We start from the raw sequence: 22,438 nt of genomic DNA, 5'->3' as shown, positions 1-22,438 counted from the left end.
TACCTAAAATATGGATAGCTGATAAAAGTATGTTAACTTCTTTTTGGTATTTTTTTCCCCCAGTACTATTTCTATTTTTTTCATTTTTTGGTTTTTCGTTGTATAGTTTCTCAGACTAAATTAGGCTAGGTAAATTTCACACTTCAGTGAACTCAATTCAACAAGTATTCTAACGCATCGTTTTGATAGTCAGAAGCATCTTACAATGTGGAATTTGGAAGCCTTGCCAAATTGTTATGGTCATATTTGTATTTTTTGGTAAGAAGTTGTAAAGAAATTAGAAATCTGATATTTATAAAGTTTTTTAAGTGATCCGTATTCATCCATTAAAGAGCAGTTGAGTTTTGGTTGTTTTATTTCAGGCACTTATACTACTTCTGCCATTATAAATTGAAGCATATTTTCTTATTCATATTAATTATAAGCATTAGAAATTCCTTGGACCCTTATTTTTACATAACCCCCTAAAAATAAAAATAGAAGCAATTGTAAAATACTACGGTTTAGCATGGTGATTTTTAATTTTTCCACCATTTTATACAAACATAAAGCAATGTAGAATTTGAAATAAATAATTAAAGAATCATTTTAATTATATTCAGTAGTTGATCTTTGGTTAAGCAAGTTCCAAGCAGAGGAATTAAAAGTAATGTTCAAAGGGCAGGGGTCTGATTGTTTGTACTGTGTAGTACTGATAATAAATCAAATGGTATGTCTAATTTCTTTGTAGCTTTGCTGGTGGAACATGGGATTGGGAATATTTAGGATTTGCATCACCTGAGGTAATTGTTTTGTGCGGGTTTGGTTTGGTTTGGTTAGTTACAATTTTCCTTAGTGCAATCCTGCTTGCATTTGCACCCTCATCTATTCTAGATATAGTACTGAGATTGTAAGCAATGTTTTTTTCTTTCTTTTATAATAATAATGCCTCAGCAGAGTCTACATTTACCTATTCATTGGATTATCATCACATTATTAAATGCATACCCTCTCTTATTTTTAATTACTGAATAGTCAGAAGGCCAATTTATAGCTTACATTTTTGGAAAATATCTTTAATTAAAAGAAATATGAATTTTATTTATTAGAAATGCATTTCTAGTTGTAATATTGTTTCAGTCTGAATTTATTAAAAACCTAAATAGACAATCTTTTTTTTAAGTTATTGAAACAACCTGTTAGCATTGATTTATATTCAGTTACTAAGGTGGAAACTTGACATTAGTGTTTATGCAGAAAGAATGCTTTGATAGTTGCTCTCTGCTTCTCTTTAAGATTTTCACACTCTTCTTGTTTTCGTTGTTGTTGATATACCATCTTAAAATACAGAAGGTCTAAAATACTAATACTGCAAATAACATTTGCTGCAAATAGAAATAAGATAAAGTGAAAATCTTAATCACATTGCTATTTTCTGAGATTTAAATTGCCACTGTCACTGTTGAGTCTGATTTTAAATGGTTTTAGCAGTTCTCTCTGCTTTCTGGTTCTTTATACAACAGTATACCATTCGACGCTTATATTATGATAACCTTTTAACTTAATTCTTGGAAGGCAGCAGGACAAACTATGAAACCTTTATCATTTACAGTGCATATGTTATCTGCAACTGAAAGGCAGTGGAATTGATTATTATCCATAAATGACTGTGGTTTATTTAAATCAGATACTTTCTCTTTTCAGCTGCTAAGGATACTTGCAATCACCTTGTGGCCTTTTGTATTGGTAGATATATCCAAAACAAGATTTACTTGAGGAAGAATTTGTACTTAGAGCTCTGATACAGAAATTTTAAATTCACTTAAATTTTTAAAAAAATTTTAATATATTAATGAAATTTCTGTTGTAAAACAAATTATGAACCTTTTCTTTACCTGACCCTATGCTTGAATATTTCTAAGTAATCGTATAATTTCAGCTTTGGGGAATAGTATGGGAAACTTCCACCAGAAGGAGGAATAAACAAGCTTCAGTTATCAAAAAAAGAATACAAAGATTTCAGTATTTCAAGGTAGAAACACAGTTTAGCAAAAATAAAACCTTTACCAGTATATTCACAGTCATGTATGCATCATCTTGTGGCTTCTGGCTCTGATAATAACTTTAGTAATTTCAAAATATTTCTCTTGAATATTGAGGGTCTGCTAATATGACTGACACCATTTCATTTTGTAAAAATATAGGCAGGCTTTTTACCTCACATGTGAATACTTATAAATAAAATTATTGAGCTCTTGTTCTCTTGGGATTGAAAACTGAAATTATGAATAACATTTTTCTTAAATTTATTTTTTATGAGTTAATAAATTTTACAAGGATAATTTAATTCACTTTCAGTTTTCTATTCTTTAAAGTCTTTGGTACATTGAATACCAAGCTTTTATGTAAACCTTATTGCAGATCTAAAGAATTACCACACAGTATGAACCTTTAAAATTCTGCATGTGTGTGACTATCAAGTATCTGCCAAAATTATATCTATAAAAATTAGCTCTTTGCCTTCATATGGATTCTGAAAAAAATGTTGCCCAACTTCAGTAGACTTTTAGGTTGAATTTATATTTTTCATTAAAGTTAATTACATCTTATTCTTTTTAAACTAAATTGAGTGAGTCATTGACAAGCATCAGTATTTGTTTTGTGCCACTTTAATGGCATTGGAGCCCAGAGGAAACAGCATGATCGAAAAGTCTAAGAGACACCAGAATTTGAGGTCTAGCCCTATAACTTAAGGTCTACTTAGGCTGTGTCTTCCTTAATTTCTCATCTTTAAAATGTGGATGGTGATATCTACCCACCCCATGGAAGTTCTGGAAGGATTAAAGCATCTGTTTAAGTCACTAACAAAATTGGTGCTCAATAAATGGTGGCTATTATTATTTACAAAAAAAAAAAAAACCTCCTGGAAGCTTTTTTCCCTATAAATCCTAGAACTTCTCACTCTTCTCTATAGCCTTAACTCTCAAACCATTTGGAGTATCCCAACTAAAGCCTTTTCATATGCTTACTTGAAGATCTTAGGAATCCATGGAAATTTTCAGATAAGTTTAATTTTATGAAAACAATTTTTTTAAAGCCTGTTGCATGGTGAGAGAATGCCATTTGAGTTTTTTATCAGAATAATTATAAATATAACAAGTTTCTTTTACAGGTTTTTTTAACCATTTAGTTTTCTTCAATTGGAGATATGTATATTCTATGGTCAGAAATAGTTTATTTAATTCAGAGTAACTTTGTACCATCACCAAGTGTACAAAGTAAACAAATTCTCCCTAAAGATAAATCTTAACTGGAATAATGTTTTCTTGCCATGTTTGTCTGAGAAACATGGTAGTCCTCAGTGGTCCAGTGAACCATGATGACACATTAACAGTCATCCAGTTTTGCATCATGGGCCTCCAGGAAAAGAGGAAATGATACCCCAGCTCAGCAGTAAATTTAAAGAACCTGAATAATCTCTCTGGGCGCTGTAGTATCTTACGTTCATTTGTTTCTAACCTGGTAGAATGCCTTCCATTCTTTAATTAGGGTCCAATTGCTTACATAGCTGAAGGAGTTTGAATAAATTTAACCAGAGTTGTATGATGTAAAAGTTTTACTGGGGTTTTAAAACTTATTTTCATTTATTCCAGTTACTTTCACAACATAAGCATATTGAATATTCTAGAGTAACCAGATAATCATAAACCTGAGTATTTTACTGTTTATCACTGAAAGAGTCTATAACGATTCTCAAAATTAGCCTTTTTATGCTGGTGTCATGCACACTGGCCTGTCTTCTAGTCTCCTCTGTTGCTAAAGTCTGGAGAAGTACATTTGTATGCAGATAATAGCAGGTAGGCCCAGATTCTGCCTCTGGTGATAGCAAACCCACTTTAAACTATTATCATAAATGTAAAATAAACTCAGGGACATCTGCCCAAATCTGTGTTCTTCCCGTATGCTAAATAGAAAACACTCCCCCCTGCCTGGGTTGTAGATAACCCCACGTATTAACTAATATAGGAAGGAAGCCAAGTAACATCTTATTTTAAAGGTAACCTCATATTATTCTTTGATGTGAGTATGGTATGTAGTAGTCCCAAAGAATACAGAATCCAACAATCTAACAAGCACTTAACTGTTAGTGCTTTTCTTTATTTAATCTTTTTCTTTTATTTTCTGTTGCATATATCACAGTCATTTTTTTTAAAACCAGACCTCCAGAGAGGGCCTAACTTTTATTAGTAAAATCATTCTGGTATTAGTTATAATATTAGATAACAAGACCCAGGCATATGAAATAAGGCTCAGTTATGATCTAGCAATGGAGCTTGCAAGTATTCCCAATTTATCCAGACAATTATAATGGCTATTTAAAATTTTTTCTTTTTCCATTTTACCATTTCTGTTTCCTTGGCATGGCAATACCTGCAGTTTCTTTTTCTAAAGCCAAGTGATTTTATAATATGTATATAAAATCACACATTTTTTTCCTAGAAAAAGTGTATTTGTTTTATTTGCATTTAAAAATTTGCATGCTCTCCTGTATTTTATAACCTTTGGTTTATGCAGGAATATGCTGAATTTCAGTATCGGAGGAGGCACAGACAACAACGCCGTCGAGGAGATGTGCACAGTATGCTTAGTAATCCTCCAGACCCTGATGAGCCAAGTGAAAGCACTTTAGGTGAGTTCTTGAGTTGGGTTTGTTTTAATCTTAGTTCTCTTGCATTTATTCTTAAAAGTGGCTAATCTAAATATTTGTGGAACAGTTTGTAATTTAGATATACAGTCAACATGCAGATGCTTCTAATGTCACAGGATACAGAAAACCAGGGTGATTAAGAACATGGGCTGTGCAGTTAATGGCTTCCCTGTGTGTCCTTTATCCCATAACTTCTCACATGGACTCTGACCTTGTACATCAAGTACAGTCAAAAAGATGCTATGTGACTTCTGAGGCTAGGTCACAAAAAGGATACAGTTTCTGCCTTTCTTTCTCTCTTCATCTGGAACACTTACATTTGGGACCAAGCCAGAATGCTATGAGGAAGCCCAAAGTAGCCAATGTGGAGAGATAGTATGGAGAGATCATGTGGAGAGAACTAAGATGCCCTAGCTGTCCCCTTAGCCAGCATCAATTTCACCAGAAAGATACATGGGTGGCAAAAAAAAAAGCACTAAAAATGAGACAGGCTGGGACCTGGGACCCTTTGCTGAAGTGCTGCAATGCTTGCACCTGGACACACCTCTCTCTGAGCAACAAAATACAAAGAAACTATATGGGACTAAAAATAACTGCGTGCATGTGCAGTTGGGACAAATTATGGACAAAAAGATATAAAAGACCAAAAAACTCAACTGCCACTTCTGAATAGCGGGGAGCAAAAACAGGGTGTTGGGAGCAAAGGCAGGGTAGCGCGCATGCCGCCTGCACTCAACACCCCCAGAGGGGTGGGCAAAACACCTAAGCCACCACCCCACACCCACCACTGGACACACCCCTACCCTCCCGCCATATAAGGAACAAGCTCGCCTCCCCTTGGGGAGTGAGCAAGCAAGGGAACCTGTTGTTTGTTAGGGAACCTGTTGTTTGTTCTCACCCCCTCCTGCTGCAGCAGGGGCCCCAGTAAAACCTTGACTGGAGGGGGAGGAAAAAAAGAACATGGGCTGTGGAGTCAGGCAGACCTGAGTTCATGACCCCAGCCCTGCTGCGTATCGGTGTGAAACTTTAGTCAAGTCACTTACCCTCTCCAAGCTTTGGTCTCCTCATTCTAAAGAAGCAATAATAGGAACCTCCCTGGTGGACCAGTGGTTAAGAATCTACCTTCCAATGCAGGGGACATAGGTTTGATCCCTAGTCGGGGAACTAAGATCCCACATGCCTCGGGGCAACTAAGCTTGCACACTGTAGAGCCGGTGTGCCACAACTAGAGAGCCTGGGTGCCGCAACTAAGACCTGAGGCAGCCAATTAAATAAATAAATAAATAATTTTTTTTAAAGCAATAATAATAGTATCATTTTGTGGGCTTATTGTGAGCATTAAATGAGATAATAAGTGTAAAACCCTTAAGTACTATTAGCACCTATTGAGCACTCAATAAATTGTAGCTGTCGATTACTGTTATTGTGTTCATGAAATATTTTTCTCCTAGCCTCAGTTCTCCTATCAACATTTTTTTAAATTTCTGATGTTAAAGATAAATTATATTAATTATCAGCTTTAAATATTAAATTATTAATTGAAAATCTTCAAACTATGGTGTCAGCAGATCATCTTTAATAAATCAGGATCGACAGGCCTCAAGATGGGGCTACTCCTTCTTGCGGTACACGGGCTTCTCATTGCAGTGGCTTCTCTTGTTGCGGAGCACGGGCTCTAGGCACGCGGGCTCAGTAGTTGTGGCTCGCGGGCTCAGTAGTTGTGGCTCTCAGGCTCAGTAGTTGTGGCACACGGGCTTAGTTGCTCTGCGGCATGTAGGATTTTCCCAGACCAGGGATCAAAACCGTGTCCCCTGCGTTGGCAGGTGGATAACCACTGAGCCACCAGGGAAGTCCTTCTGTAGTTTTAAGAACTCTGAAAACTAAAACATCTTTCTTATTGCTTAAGGGGAAAAAAAAGAGCACTTGGTAGCACTTGTATTTGTGAATAGAACCATTTATAATGCAAGCAAAAATATGAAGAACGATCATGGATTTGAAGTAATAGTGTTAGATATATATTGCTGTTCATGATGAGACAAATATGGATGAGAAATCTCTGAAAGATTAAGTGAACTTGTGAACACAGGTTTTCACCAGCACTCAAAGAGAAATCATCAATTTAAATAAAAAGATGTATGAGATCTTGTATGACTAAATTATCTCTGGCACCACTTGCTTTGAAACAGATATCCCGGAAGGTGGCGGTGGCCACAGGCCTGGCACCTCCGTGGTAAGTTCTGCGTCTATGAGCGCACTGCACAGCTCTTCCCTGCACGACTACACCCCCGCCAGTCACTCTGAGAACCAGGACTCTCTTCAGGTAGCCTTTCTGGGCAGCCTTGTTGCCCCTGCTTTTGCTCTTTCTCTGTTTAGCCTGGCTTCCTATTTTTACTTCTATTGCTTTCCTTTTTCTTCCTTCCATTCTAAAATCTTTGCTTCAGAGATGTACTACAGGGAAAGATTCTTCTATTTCAGATTTACCTTAAGTAATTTTTTTTCCCTTTAGCATCCACAAGGAGAAAATTAAAATAAGATTTGAGTAGGTCAGATAATTCTTCTGTATAAATAGAGATACTATTAATTATCTGTTTGGTAAAAGAACAGTGGTAGACCTCACTGGGTTCAATCATTTTTCCTTGTAAATTTTAAAGTAATTTTACTTTCTGTTGCCTCAGGCTCTGAGTTCCTTGGATGAAGACGATCCCAATATACTTCTTGCAATACAGTTATCTCTGCAAGAATCTGGGCTAGCCATCAATGAAGAAAATAGAGACTTTCTCAGTAATGAAGCATCATTAGGAGCGATAGGCACCTCTTTACCTTCCAGGCTGGACTCGGTCCCCAGGAACACAGATAGCCCTCGGGCTGCATTGAGCAGTTCTGAGCTGTTGGAACTTGGTAACAGCCTCATGAGACTAGGAGCAGAAAGTGACCCATTTTCAACTGACACCCTGAGTTCACACCCTCTCAGTGAGGTGAGAAGTGAATTCTATCCCTCATCCAGTGACCCTGACTCAGCTGGCCAGGACGGCAACATCAATGACAATCTTCTTGGCAATATTATGGCTTGGTTTCATGACATGAACCCTCAGAGTATCGCCCTGATTCCTCCAGCAGCTACAGAAATCAGTGCAGATTCCCAGCTCCCCTGTGTCAAAGATGAGTCAGAAGGTGTGAGGGATGTGGAACTGATGCCGCCAGAAGATTCAGTGTTTGAAGATGCTGTGGTCAGTGAAGGTAGAGGAACCCAAATAGAAGAAGAAAATCCTTTGGAAGGAAACATTCTGGCTGGGGAAACAGCATCTCAAGCTGGCGACAGTGGTAATGAGGCAGCCAACAAGGGGGATGGTTCTGATGTTTCAAGTCAAACACCTCAAACCTCAAGTGACTGGCCTGAACAAGTACATTTAGTGTGAGCTGCACACCTCGGGGCTCTAAGTGAATTGCAGGTACAGATGGTATGCTAGTGGAATACGCTTTATAGAGATTTGATCCACTTAATTCCAACTAATTATAAACCACTGACATTAGAATTAAATACAGAGGAGTTCCCTTGAATGGTGGCTTCATTTCTGATTTTAACCTTACAGGGAATTTCTTTTGTATTTAATTGGATAGCTTTTTCCCTTTTTGCTGATGAACAGAAGAGTGGGAGAGAGAAACACAAATGAAATAAATAGGTTAGATTCCACATTTTAAGAAAATGCTGTCCTCTGTTTAGCCTAAGGTCAGCAATACTTAAATTGAACATTTAAATTAAAGGCTTACTCTCCAATCCTTGGGTGGTTTTTCCTTTTTAAAAGAATAAAAGTTTTCTTCATTTTAGAAGTTATTTTGGACAGATCTAATAACATTTCATTCCTCAATCTCTTTGTGCTCTTCCGTAACTTTCTTTCTTCCTTTTTGTCTGAGCAGTGTGAATTGAGGTATCCAAGGCTTCTCTTTAGTGCAGCGTCTACCACAGTGAAATTCATTTTAATTTTCACATGAATCAAAGATCTCTTTTCATGTCTATTTATAGTCCACTTGTGCCAAACTCTGACTCGTGCGCTAACAAGGCGTTCAGGTGTGCGGTGTCCTGGAGGGCTCCAGAGCAGTCTCAGCCTTCTCAGAAGTAAAAGGTGCCACTTGGTAGCAATGATATTCCAGAATTTAATGGGCTTTTGTTGCCATGGAGACTGCATTTAAATAAATGTAGCCTGTAGCTTAAGTTAACTAAATCTAATGCTGCTGTTAAATACAGTTTATTTTAATATTAAAGTACAGTTGATTAGCAACAGCGGTGCTGTATTTTAAGAGACACTTTATTGGAAGTGCAATCATAGTTCTTTGTTTTCACAATTTTACAGTGCATTCTAATTACTAATGGGTGCAATTACTTTTAATGGTAAGTGTTTTATAAAATAGAAAAAAAGTGGAGTTTTCATGAGTTATAGTAAATCCCACAATTATTAAAAAACTCAATAAAACATCCTGCGCAACATGTTACCGTGCCTTTGCCTAACCTAAATGGATAGTTGCCAGTTAAGTAAGTAATTCAGATTTCAGTGTCTCTTCCGAAGTAACTATGCTGTGTGAATTGCAAAGACCTCCATAAAACCACCCATGGCCTTGCCTTTACAGTAAATATAACAACTAAATGTTCAATCAGTTTGTTTGCCTAAATCGCAAATGCTGACGTGTTTGTTGTATTGCACAATACTCATTTGCTGTGTGATTACTGTTTAGTGTTGAAAAAAATCAACTTCCTAGTTATCAGTGTCTTACTGTGAAGAAAATACTGGTCCTAGTTGTAATTAAGATACAATGGTACAGTGTGTAATTAAAACTAGAATAAACTGTTGGAATGGCTGTTTTACTTACATATTATCAAAACTAGAGTAACATAAGCAAAATAGATACGTAATACTCCATTTAATGTTTTGCCAGATTCTTATCAGAAATCTACAGATACCAAAATTTCAGTACCAAGTTTGTACAGGCAAGTCCTGGGCTGGGTAAAAGGTTATATTAGTATTGATATCCACATGAGTTGTAATTGTGGTTTTCGATTACTTTTTTTCCCCAAACCCCGCTTTTGAAATTTTCTTGTACTTTAAACCATATGGCTCAGACATTATATTAGAGTATTTAATATTCCCCTCTTCCCTTAGGATAAACTGTGTGGGAATTGCTCCTATGCCATGGATATCAAAAGTCCACATTAGTTTTTATATCCCCAATTATCAGAAACACTGATATCAACCCCTTTTAAAATTAGTTGGGGAAAATATTACGTTTATCTGCAGTGTATTACTGTATATTAAACTGAAATAGTCCATTAAAGGATTTTTTTACAAATTTATTTTGGATTGAAAATATCAACACCAATCAGTTTTTAGCTCAAGTTGTAATTTTTCAATAGAAGGAGTCTTTGTATCACATTGAGGCGCCTTGCAAAGCTGCGGTAAGGTGAGAAAGAGTGCCCTGTGTGCAGACAGTATAGCCGTGGGTTCTGGTTCCTCTCACTTGTGCAGTAAGTACCCTGTGTTTCTGTGGTGTTCTCTCCTGAGCATGAAAACGATCATTATCCAATTTGTATTTCCTTGGTACATATTTTAAAAACATAGTCATTGACTTTACAATTCACAAAGTTTGGCAAAGCCTATTTTGTAAACAAGTTAATTTTATAATGTAAAAAAAAAAATTACTCTAACCTTGACTTGTTATTTGCACTTTCATAGTCTATACTTGATACATTCCCACTTTATATACAGTAGGATTCTACAAACGTGTAGATGTTTAGCCAAATGAATGCTGTTAATAATATGTAAAATTCTTTGATTAAACATTTATTACTTAAACTACTTCACTTTTGTCTCATTACATTATAGACTTTGTTTAACCAAGTCAGGAAGCTGATCTTTTTCAAGTTAAATTCCCTCCAGTATGATGGGATTGATTTGATTCTTACAGGTAATAGATTAATTCCTAATATTTTTTACACTAGCCCACTTACTGAGCACTTTATACCCCAGAGATAAGTCCAAAACATTGCATGACAATGCGTTAAAACGCTGTGACTTCAACAATCATTATTTTTGATTACTGTAGATTTCAGAAGAAAAGTGTGATTTTTCCTTGAAATCTCTAATAGAAACATACAGAAAAATAGAAGTTTAAGATATTTTGTGAAATTGCTTAGGATAGGAAAATTTCTTATGCCATATGAATAGAAATGCCTGCTTCTTAATCATTTTGTTATTCTTTCCCATCTGAGTTATTACAACAGCCCTCGGCATCTGTACTTCAATGTGCACGGGCACAAGTTCCAGGCCACCGGCTGGTGCTTCACAGGATGTGCCCGTGGTAACCACCAAGAGTCATAGTCTTATTTGTGCCTTTCGTTGTGTGGATCTCAAGCTTAGCTCCAGTGTCCATATGCATGTTTATTGCAGCCACTGATCTCATTTTTCTTCCCTTTTTAGTCCTCAAATATTGTTGCTTACCTATTATGAATTAAAATCTGAGACTTACTGAAGTTTGGTCATAATTTTAAAAGTTATAGTTAGTAAATCACTAAAGAGTAAAATCTTGGAATCTAAATATTTCATGATAATACAAATTTGGGGGGTTTTTTTTCTTTTTTTTAAGGCTGAAACAAAAACTCCATAGGAGAAGTGTTCATGTGCTTGGCTCTTGGGCTGAGTAGTAGTATCTCAGCCCTGGACTATGGGCATAGTTCCTAGGTCATCACCTTAGCAACAGTATGTTACTGCCTTGTCAGTCATTATCCCCTTCTCTCTAGAATAGATTTCTTTCTAGAAAGATGTAAGTGGCTCTTTCTAGATTATTACATCACTGTCATTATTTTAGGAACTGGGAGTAGTCGTACTTCGTAAAGAAAGATGGACCAGAAAAGTTTCCTAAATTTAGTTCTCTGTTGCACTTAGGACTGACAGGTGGCTGACAAACTGAGTGGTGGCCAAACTTTTGAAGAAATTCTTCTTCTTCTGTCTTTAAAACTGTAATTTGAAAACATTCCTGATCAGGCTATATATCATCTCTTAGCCAGCCGTTGCATAATGGCCTAGCCTGAACGAGGCATCAGTTTACAGACAGGGTGAGAGAGATATTCATGAAGGAGTGAAGAAAATACAATATAGAGAAGGATAGTTATTAGATGAGACAGTCCAGTTCTCCTGGGCTTCTTATGTGCTTGCTCAGGGTGCCAAGACTGCAAGGCCTGACAAGAGTTTTGCCTGGACCACTTCTCAGGATTTATGTAGCTACTAAGCTTGAGGACAAGGAGCAGGCTTGCTGTCAACGCGTTTGAGTCCTCACACTCTGTTCCGCGGCTGTGACAGAAACCCCCTGCACACTTGGCATTCATCTAGGCCCATTGTGTTGCCCCTGTGGAACTGGGGACTTGAGGAACTGGCACAAGTATGCTGACATTCATTCTGCATGCTGTGCCCTGAGTGATGAAGGCCTTTGCCTCTGACCCAGGGTCTTGTGTCTTCTGTCAGCATCCACGAAACTGACAGGCTAACTTACTGGATAAAATCAAATCCCAGACCTGACTATTTTGGCAGCGAGGAATGGAATGCTGAAAGAGACATGATTTTGTAGAAGAGGAACCGTTGGGCCAGGTTTGGGAATATAAGACTCCCTGGAATCTGGTAGTGAATGCTCTCACTCAAGAGATAACTAAGAGGTGGGGGAAGGATAAGGGTTCCCGCTGTCCTACCTTTTACTGAACAGGAGTTGAGCTAATGTTTACAGGCTTAACAAAAAGAAGTAGGGTTGAAACAAGCTGTCCTGTTGGAATGGTGCCTTGATTGTTGCTAACTCCTGCAGGCAGACAGGAAGGAAAGTTTTCATGACAAAACAGCAATTCTTGTGGCCCTACCTGAAAGGCAGTATGGCTGTGGCTGCTGAATCAGGGAGCCTCCAAATGTGAACTAAATATCATCAGCAATAAGAACCTTGCTCTTTGAGAACTTTGAGTGGACCAAAAACATGAGAAGTTAATGTGGTTGGGCTACAAGCAGTCCAGCACTGTTCAAATGCAAAAGTGACTGCAAAGCCTTGCCCACAAGTGCAGATCAGGCTACCCTTACGCCCTGGCCCATGACCCCTGACCCCCGACGGCAGTGAGGATGTGAGGATGAAGCGCTGGGTGCAGGACGGACAGAAGGTGCCAAGGACTCCAGGTAATTGCGGAAGTGTACGTGGGGAAGAAAAAAGCCCGTGGGCCCTGTTCTCTGCATGTTGACATGTGTCACCACTGTTGTAGGAGAGGTATTTGCACCAGTGTTTAGGCGCTGGCCCTGGAGCGAGGGGCTAAGTGGGGAGAACAGGCCAACAATTAAGTGTACTCCCCACAGACCTGCCTCCCCCATCTCTTGGGCTCCTTACCCTCTCCGGCTGAGGGACAAGGTGATCTGGCATTCTTTTGCCACCTGCTGTATGTAGCTCCCGACTCACGCAATTTAGACTATTCAGCCGGGAGAAAGGAATTTGGACACACTCCATAGAGGGGAAAGGAGGCTTCCCTTGTGGGTGGGGCCCTTTGGCTGACTGAATATAATGCAGCTCCCAAATCTGAATGTTTAATGGAATTGACGATTATGTGCCCACAGTTACCTGTCTCAATTATCGGTGGGACATCTCCCATTTAGGGACTGCTACATGTAGAGAGGTGAGAGTGGAGCATAAATCACTCCGCATTCTGCCTCTTTGTCCCCTATCTGGTGGTCCAACAGAAACAATGTAGAATTCCAAGAGGAGAAAGTAAAATCATTCCTTGTGTTGAAGGCTTGGTGGCAGCCCAAGTATTCAAGCCATTTCCCAGCACAACATTGCCACCTGTCTGACGCAGCCACCTAGTACACCATTTTGGAGAAAGGCAGCTATTAACTGGCTCCTAGGCTCTTCTTGAAACTGAATGCCTGACCCATGGAGGCCTTGGGACTCACTGATGTGACATCTCCACTTCAGGGTGGGTCACCTGGCATTGGAGAATCAGCATGGGCCCAACAGGCCTTGCAAGTCAAACAAATGGTATATTAGAGATCACAGCTAGCCTGACTGTAGCAGCAAGTATCTTAATTCTACATGAAAAATTAGTAGCTACCTTTGAGGGATATTTTGTATATATCTTCACTGCCTAAAGCAAAACCACTGGCTTAGTGGGAGGTGGGGGGTGTCTCAGTTCACAGAATGCCTGGGTTTGGTTCAATTGCTTGGCAGCAACTTTACCAAATCCCAGCAACATTTTCTTATAGCTATAGATAATTCTAAAATTTGGAAATATTCTAAAAATATGGAAAGGCAAAGGAACTAAAACAGCTAAAACTATTTTGGAAAAGAAAAAATATGCTTGATACCGAAAGCATGATCCATAAAAAAACAATTGATAAATTGGACGTCATCAAAATTTTAAGTTTGTTCTGCAGAAGACCTAATGAAGAAGGTGAAAAGACAAGCTACAGACTGGGAGGAAGTGTTTGCAAACCACATATCTAGAATATATAAAGAACTCTCAAAACTAAACAAAAGACAGACAATCCAGTATAAAGTGGACAAAAGACATGAAGAAACATTTCACCAAAGAGGATGTATGGCAAACAAATAAGCACATGAAAAGTTGTTTATCATCACTATCCATTAGGAAATACAAATTTAAATCACAGCAAGACACCGCACGCCTATCGGGATGGCTAAAATAATTAGTAGCATCAACACCAAATACTGCCAAGGTTGCAGAGAAGCTGGGTCACTCATACACTGCCTGTGGGAATGTAAATTGATACAGCCACCGTGGAAGATAGTTGAGTACTTTCTTTAAAAACTAAGCATACACTAACCATATGACCGAGCATTTGCACTCCTAGACATTTATCACAGAGAAGTGAAAATTTAGGTCCACAAAAACCACACAATTGTTCATAGCAGCTTTATGCCCAAAACTGGAATCTACCAAAATGTCCTGTAGTAAGGGAATGATTAACTGTGATATATCCATGCAATGGAATACTACTCAGCAATAAAAGGGAGTGAACTAGTGACACAACTTCCAACGACTTGGATAGATCTCAAGGGCATTATGCTGAGTGAAAAAAATCCAATCTCAAAATGTCACGTACTGTATGATTTCATCCATTTAACATTTTTAAAATGACAATAATAGTGATGGAAACAAATCAGTGGTTATCGGGAGTTAGGGATGTTGGGGGGAAGAGAGGTGTATGTGTGTGGCTATAAAGGGGTAGAAAAAGGGACATTTTTATGGTGATGCAACAGTCTGTATCTTGGTTACAATGGGGGTTACATGAATTTACATGTGATAAAATGACAACTATACATACATATTGTGCCCAATGTCAGTTTCCTGGTTTTGATATTGTACATTATATAAGAGAGAACCATTGGGGGGAACTGGGTAAAGAGTACACATGGCCTCTCTGAATTATCTTTGCAACATACTGTGAATCTGTAATTACTTCAAAACAAAATTTAAAAAATGAAATGATAGCAGGCTAAGTTTCGTGTGTGTCGTATGTTTGCTGACCCTTGCTTTAGAGCAACAGTCAGATAAATCAAATGTTATCTTAGTGCATTGCAAGCTGTCAATAGTGCTACGACTTGGAAGCCATTGACAACATCTTCAGCAGTTGATTGATCTGTTTCAAGGAATTTGATTAAGCAAAAGATACTGAAACTGCCAACATTCGTCTTGATAGTAATGTCAAACATATGCCACAGCATTTTGCCATTGATATTCTTTGAACCTATGAGTGCAAAGTGGCACTGATTTTAAAAAGGCCATGGCTAACTTCTTACTAGCCTTTAACATGAGTAGTTTCACTAGGGTCCACTTGTGTATTGATAGGTTTGCTCAGCAAACCATGCCTAAAGCTGGATGAGGGAATACCCATTTGGGATAAGAAAAGTTAAAAGTAAATTATAGGCCCAGGATTTGTGAGCATTATAGAAAGTATAACCTAAATTTTTCTATGGATTCTTTTTCTTTAAGTTTCCATTGCCCCATTATGGACATCTTGGGTTGATTTACAGATGTGCTACCCATCACTGGATTTGGGACCACTCCTGACAGATTTTCAAATCGTGGACTCTCTTCTCAAAAGGTGAATTTCTGTCACTGAGAACAAAGTAATCTACTCATTTGATAGGCTGACCGTAAAAGGTATGTCTTGCTCAGAGTCCTTACTAAATGCAGAAATCAAAAGGTTGTCCTAGAAGCAGTAGAATTTCTTTTAATCAAGTCACCACTGCTATATGATGGCACATACAATAGACTCACAGTGGGCTGTGTGTGGTTGGGAGCATTGCTGAGACAAGAGAAATGCCTAATGTGGTGTGGGGATGGCAGAAACTTCAATGGAGAAATAAATTGGCCAGTGTGTCCCTATTATATGCAGGAAGGTTGTCTTGATGCCAAAAGAATATGCAAAATCTCAAGCTTCCCAGCTGAATTTGCTTTCTTGTATGGAATTAATTCACCATGACTTTGGCAGGTGTATGTACAGATGGTGATGTTTTTAAGATATCCTGACCCAGGAGCTTTAGAGGGTCCTCCTAGATTTTTTGCTGGGTGGCTGAAAAGTCCCTTTCTCTTCCACCTGCTCACATCTCAGAGGTTACGCCCATCTTCAGGATTTTACTGGTAGTAATAAGAGATCATAAACACAATAAAGAAACTCTACTAAAATAGTGGAGATATGGCTAATCTGAAATATGTAATCAAAAAGTCGTAGATGTATGTGACTATATTGTTTGTACTTAAGTCCATATGTCTTACTTGAGATCTGTATGTTCAGTTAAATTTTGAAATAAAGCTCTATGATGAATACTAGAGAGACCAGAAGAGTTCATCTAATTTCCCCATCCTCCCCCCTGCACAATTCATCCATGCTGGAAATGGCCCCTTCTTATCTTCCTGCCAGACACTGAAGTGGTTCAGACCCAAAAGGCTCCCCTTGGAGCACACAGATAGTTTGAGATAGAAACAAAGAGATCTCTCAAGATAGAATTTACTTCTCCAGTCTGACTCTGGAATCCAAGAGAAAGGCAGTATTCTTTATAGTTTCTCTTACTCTTAAAAAATGTCAGATGCCAAAATATTCCCACCAAATGTCCAAATCAAGAGAAGAGGATGGCGTGAATATAGGTTTCTGTAATCAATTTTATTCATGTAGAGGGATGTTGCTTACAGCTTTAAATAGTGCCTGGAAAACTTCCACACAGTTATGAGCATCTTACAAATGTTTGTAAGTATGTAGTTACGTAGCTCACCTTTTGAATTTATAAAAATCAGAAATGTCCGCCAGAAAGTTTTGCGAGGTGACAGTGGAACTAAAAATATATAACAGCTACAGCTAACATTTACTGAATGCTCACTGTCATTTGACAAAAAAATTAAGTATTTTAAAATAGAAGGGCTTATGGTGTGGTAACCTCTGCCTGTCTTCACAGGCGTCCCTCCTTCCCTCTTTTCAGCACAAGCCAGCATTGGCCGTAGGACTACCGTCCCAGTCCAATCAGTTGCAAAATAAAAAGGAAAAGGTTGATTATGTCCATGTAGATGTTCAGGGCAGCAAAAACATACTCTTCAGGGTCCAGGTCAGAATGATGATGGTACCCTCCCACCATCAGCTGTACCTCCATCACCAAGTACTTAAAGAATAGAAAGAAGAATTAGCTACCTGAATCGTACATTTCTATCAAGTAAGTATCCTAAAACTATCTGGAAAAATTATTTCCCATCAGTAAATATATCACAGAGAGTAAATTTGTGGCTATAGATATTATTTTTACAGCCTCAATCATTCATGATGTCCCCAAGTTTGTGCTTTATCTATTAAAGCAAGTGCTTCATTCTCCTGAAGCCAGTGGGACCAAATACGTGAGCCTTACTTTCCTTTCCTTCCAAGTCTAGAAAGCTCTGTGCCTTTAGCCAATGATGTAGACCAGGTGGGCAGATTGGACACAGAGAGAAACTACGAAATGCCCTGTGTTTGTGATTTTCCCACATGTTCTCACTGAAAAAAAGAATGAAAATAAAGATGGTTCCCCAACATTTAGATTCACCCACAGCAATAATTCTGAACTTTCCTTTGGGTGATAGCATTTTTCAAAACTTGACATTGGAGATGGCTTTATGACAATGTCAGTATTTCCAAAGTAGAATGAGAAGACTCATATATGGTTAAATAACCCCCAATTAAATGTTTTAGCTCAGCTGCGGTAGGTAAAATTATGAGCTTCTAAAGCATCAAGAAAAAATGTCAGAGAGCCCTCTCACCCTTGTGTTTGTTGCAAAGTGAGCAGATGTGGGCAGCACAAGTGCATTAGAAGGAGGAAAAGAAAACAAGCGGCTCCTCAGGTCTTTATATCCAGACTGTAGACTAAGAGTCTAGTGCTGTGAGGCAGAGCCGCATCAGACAGGTCAACCCTGGCTACAAAGAATCCTTGGGGTTTTAAAGACTCTTTAAAATAATCCATTTTAGAACAACATCCACTACAGGGAAACCTGTCCCAAGTAATTCAGGTATCAGCTCTCCCTGCGTCCTGGTTCCCACTCAGGCTTCTAAGAATGAGGAGGAAGGGAGGAAAGAAACAGGAGGAAAAGAATGGGGCACCTTCTGGGTAGCCTCATATCAGTTCATGATAGATGTCATCTCATGTAATATGGGAATGACCCAGTTGAGGCAGGTGAGGTTAACAGAGCCTCCAAGAAGGGAAGATCACACTGTAGCAGGTGGCAGAGAAGGGAGTCAAACCCAAGTCTGGGGCTGCCAAAGTGGCTGCTTCACCTGGACCACGAAGTCCCTTCCCACTTATCCTCCCTCTCCCTATGTCTGATTCCAGTAACTCTGTGGCAGAAAAAGCTAGAATGACCAACCATTCCAGTTTGCCCAGGACTTTTATTTGTCTTCAGAAACCCCTCAGTCCCAGGGAAATGAGGACAGTTGGTCATCCTTTAAAAAAGGCCTCTAGCAGCTGAACTTCCAGCCTTGCTCTTAGCCTCCATCTGTCACCCTGGAGTCCTTCTGTGGAAAAGTGCTTTTCTTCTTCCTCCCCTCTAAGAACCCCTGACTTTATCTTATTTCTTCTTACAAGAGAGATAATGACTCCTAATCATTTCATGTATTGGCAGTTAGGAGTGCACCTCTCAGGTGAGGTTATGTGTTTGAAGGCAGACAGGAAAGTGGGAGAGTAAGGTGAGCTGGGATCCATCTGTCTGCCCCACAACCCCAGGGGAAGAGGGCTCAGGGCACCATGCAAGAGACAGCCAGCCCACAGGGAAGCCCTGGTCAGGATTAGAAGCCCCAGGAGCATGTGAGGGTTCAATAAGCAATTATCACAAGGTTGTAGGATGCAAAGTTACTATACAACAGTCATTTACTTTCCTATATGCAGCAATGTATAAGTGAAATTGGAAATTAAAAACACAATACCATTTACATTAGCATCCAAAAAGCTTAAATACTTAGGTATAAATCTAACAAAATATGTACAAGAACTATATGAGGAAAAATATAAATCTCTAATGAATGAGATCAAGGAAGAACTAAATAAATGGAGAGACATTCCATGTTTATGGATAGGAAGACTCAATATTTCCAAAATATCAGTTCTTCCCAACTTGATCTATAGATTCAACACAATCCCAATCAAAATCCCAGCAAGTTATTTTGTGGATATTGACAAACCGTATGGAGAGACAAAAGTTTATATGGAGAGACAAAAGACCCAGAATAGCCAATACAATATTGAAGGAAAAGAACAAAGTTGGAGGACTTATGCTACCAGACAACAAGATTTACTATAAAGCTACAGTAATCAAGATAGTGTGGTATTGGTGAAAAGACTAAACAAATAGATCAACAGGACAGAATAAAGAGCAAAGGCAATACAATGGAGTAAACATAGTCTCTTCAACAAATGGCGCTGAAACAACTGGACATCCACATGCCAAAAAAATGAATCTAGACACAGATCTTACACCTTCCACAAAATAACTCATAATGAATCATAGACTTAAATGTAAAACATAAAACTCCTAGAAGATAACATAGGAGAAAACCTAGATGACCTTGGGTATGGTGATGATTTTTTTAGATATGACACCAAAAGTATGATCCATGAAAGAAATAGTGGATAAACTGGACTTCATTAAAATTAAAAATGTCTGCTCTGTGAAAGACAATGTGAAGATAATGATAATACAAGCCACAGCCTGGGAGAAAATATTTACAAAAGAAATATCTGATAAAGGACAGTTCTCCTAAATATACAAAGAACTCGTAAAACTCAACAATAAGAAAACAAACAACTTGATTACAAAATGGGCCCAAGAACTTAACAGACACTTCACCAAAAAAGATATGCAAATGGCAAGTAAGCATAAGAAAAGATGCTCTACATCATATGTCATCAGGGAAATGCAAATTAAAATTACAATAAGGGGGCTTCCCTGGTGGCGCAGTGGTTGAGAGTCCGCCTGCCCATGCAGGGGACGCGGGTTCGTGCCCCGGTCCGGGAATATCCCACATGCCGTGGAGCAGCTAGGCCTGTGAGCCATGGCCACTGAGCCTGTGCGTCCGGAGCCTGTGCTCCACAACGGGAGAGGCCACAGCAGTGAGAGGCCCGCATACTGCAAAAAAAAAAAAAAAAAAATTACAATAAGATACCACTACACACCTATTAGAAAGGCCAAACTCTGGAACACTGACAATACCAAATGCTGGTGAGGACATGGAGCAACAGGAACTCTCATACACTGCTAGTGAGAATACAAAGTATTGCAGCCACTTTGGAATACTGTCTTATAAAACTAAACATACTCTTACTGTATGATCCAGTGAACATGCTCCTTGGTATCTACCCAAAGGAGTTGAAATCATCTGTCCACACAAAAACCTGCACATGAATGTTTATAGCAGATTTATTCATAATTGCCAAAACTTGAGAGCAAACAAGATGCCCCTCAGTAGGCGAATGAATAAATTTACTGTGGTACATCAAGGTGGTGGAATATTATTCAACACTAAAAAGAAATGAGCTACCAAGCCATGAAAAGACATGGAGGAATCTTAAGTGCAAATACTAAGTAAAAGAAGCCAATTTGAAAAGGCTTCATATTGTATGACTCCTACTCTATGACATTCTGGAAAAGGCAAAACTTGGAAACAGTAAGATTAGTGGTTGCTAGGGGTTGGAGATGGGGAGGGATCAATTGGTAGAACAAAGAGGATTTTTAGAGCAGTGAAAATATTCTGTATGATATTACAATGATGGATACATATCATTATACATTTGTCCAAACCCATAGAATGTACAACACCAAGAGTGAACCTTAATGTAGACTACGGACTTTGGGTGATTATGATATGTCAATGTAGGTTCATCAATTGTAATAACTGTACCACTTTGGTGGGGGATATTGATAATGGGGAAGGCCATGTGGGTATGGAGGCTGGAGTATATGGGAAATCTCTGTACTCTTCTTTTGGTTTTACGAAGAACCTAAAACTGCTCTAAAAAGAACTGTCTTTATAAAAAATAAAGAGGAGGAGGAAGACGAGAAGACAGAGGAAGGAGCAAGTGACCTGGAGAGCTTTCCAGTGAATTACTGACTCCACTTGACTCCAGGCCTAGCAGAGGGCTTAGGGCCCCATCAATGCACATACCATACTCTGTCAAAGAAAGGGAGAAATGGACTTACGAGTGAGAAGATCACAGTTCCAAGTCCAGCATACAATAGATGCAACCATTGCAAAAAGAAAGGAAACAACTGTATATTAAGAGTAAGACTTGGAACAACTCAGGGGATCACTTAGGTCACTGCTGTTAGATAAGATATTAAGAAAGTCAAAGCTGTGGAGAAAATCTTTTCTTGAACATAGTCAGTCAACAGCATCCACTCAATTCCATTCAGCAAGCCCCATCCACATAGTTCTTCAAGAGAATGTGCCCTCCCCTCAGCTCAGGGAACATAGTGACCCTCACACAGCCTTGCTAGAGCTGATTGACAAGAGGTGGAAGATAACACTCCAACAGCAGTGAATCTCTTGACCGACCAAGAGCCTCTTACCTGTGACCAGGATCAAACAGATGCTCTAGGCCAGTTAGAAATCAATTCTCAGGATAGAGGGATCCAGGCAGCAGTTCTATCATTAGCTAGTGCTGGAGCTATTACTGCACAAGCAGAGATGGCCAATCACCTCAGTTCAAGAAAGGGAAGTGAGGTTTCCATTTCCGTGAATTCTGGCTCTTCTTCCCACCTAGGAGCTCCATGAGAGTCTCTGGGTCTTTGCCTTGACCTAGACTGAGTGGTATGTGTTCCTTGCAACCAGAACAGCCCTGATCAGAATATGTGACAAATTGGCCTAAATGCCATAGGGTTTGGCTGTAGAAGAGCAAAAGGAAGTGGTGTATAACATCTGAGAAGCATAATGGTGTTCACTCTTTAGGAGGAGAAAGCTAGTCCTAGAGGGATGGGGAGCACTCTGCTAACCAGGGAAGGTTCTTGGGGAAAGAGAGAAATCAGGAGTCAGTGACACAGAGAGGGAGGCACAGTGTTTCCAGACTGAGCTAGGGGTAAGAAAACATCTGACAACTGGCGTCTGAAGGATTCAAAATTGCCAGAGTCCAGCAAGGTTGGACATACTTAGAACAAGGGTCTGTCAGTGGTTCACCCCAAGATCCTCTCAGGGGAGGACAGCTCTTGCCTAGGGTCGG

The 22,438-nt window shown here is 38.9% G+C and overlaps 1 protein-coding gene across 4 annotated transcripts in view; it reads left to right on the top strand.

Moving 5' to 3' along the window:
- Positions 1 to 10,533, top strand: part of ANKIB1 (ankyrin repeat and IBR domain containing 1) — a 157,521-nt gene extending 146,988 nt beyond the window's left edge. For 2 of the 4 annotated variants that reach the window (XM_081243410.1, XM_081243407.1), the window contains 4 exons: positions 731 to 782; positions 4,555 to 4,669; positions 6,874 to 7,007; positions 7,363 to 10,533. In XM_081243410.1, the coding sequence (XP_081099536.1) occupies positions 731 to 782; positions 4,555 to 4,669; positions 6,874 to 7,007; positions 7,363 to 8,103 (1,042 nt within the window). In that variant the 3' untranslated portion in view covers positions 8,104 to 10,533. The remainder of the gene's footprint in view (positions 1 to 730; positions 783 to 4,554; positions 4,670 to 6,873; positions 7,008 to 7,362) is intronic. The other 2 variants (XM_081243408.1, XM_081243409.1) reach the window with 2 other exon arrangements.
- The last annotated feature ends 11,905 nt before the right edge of the window (positions 10,534 to 22,438 follow it).

Source organism: Mesoplodon bidens (genome assembly GCF_964165515.1).
Source record: "Mesoplodon bidens genome assembly, chromosome: 9".
Lineage (NCBI taxonomy): Eukaryota > Metazoa > Chordata > Mammalia > Artiodactyla > Ziphiidae > Mesoplodon > Mesoplodon bidens.
Note: the sequence above shows the minus strand (reverse complement) of the source record. Positions and strands in the feature narration are given on the sequence as shown.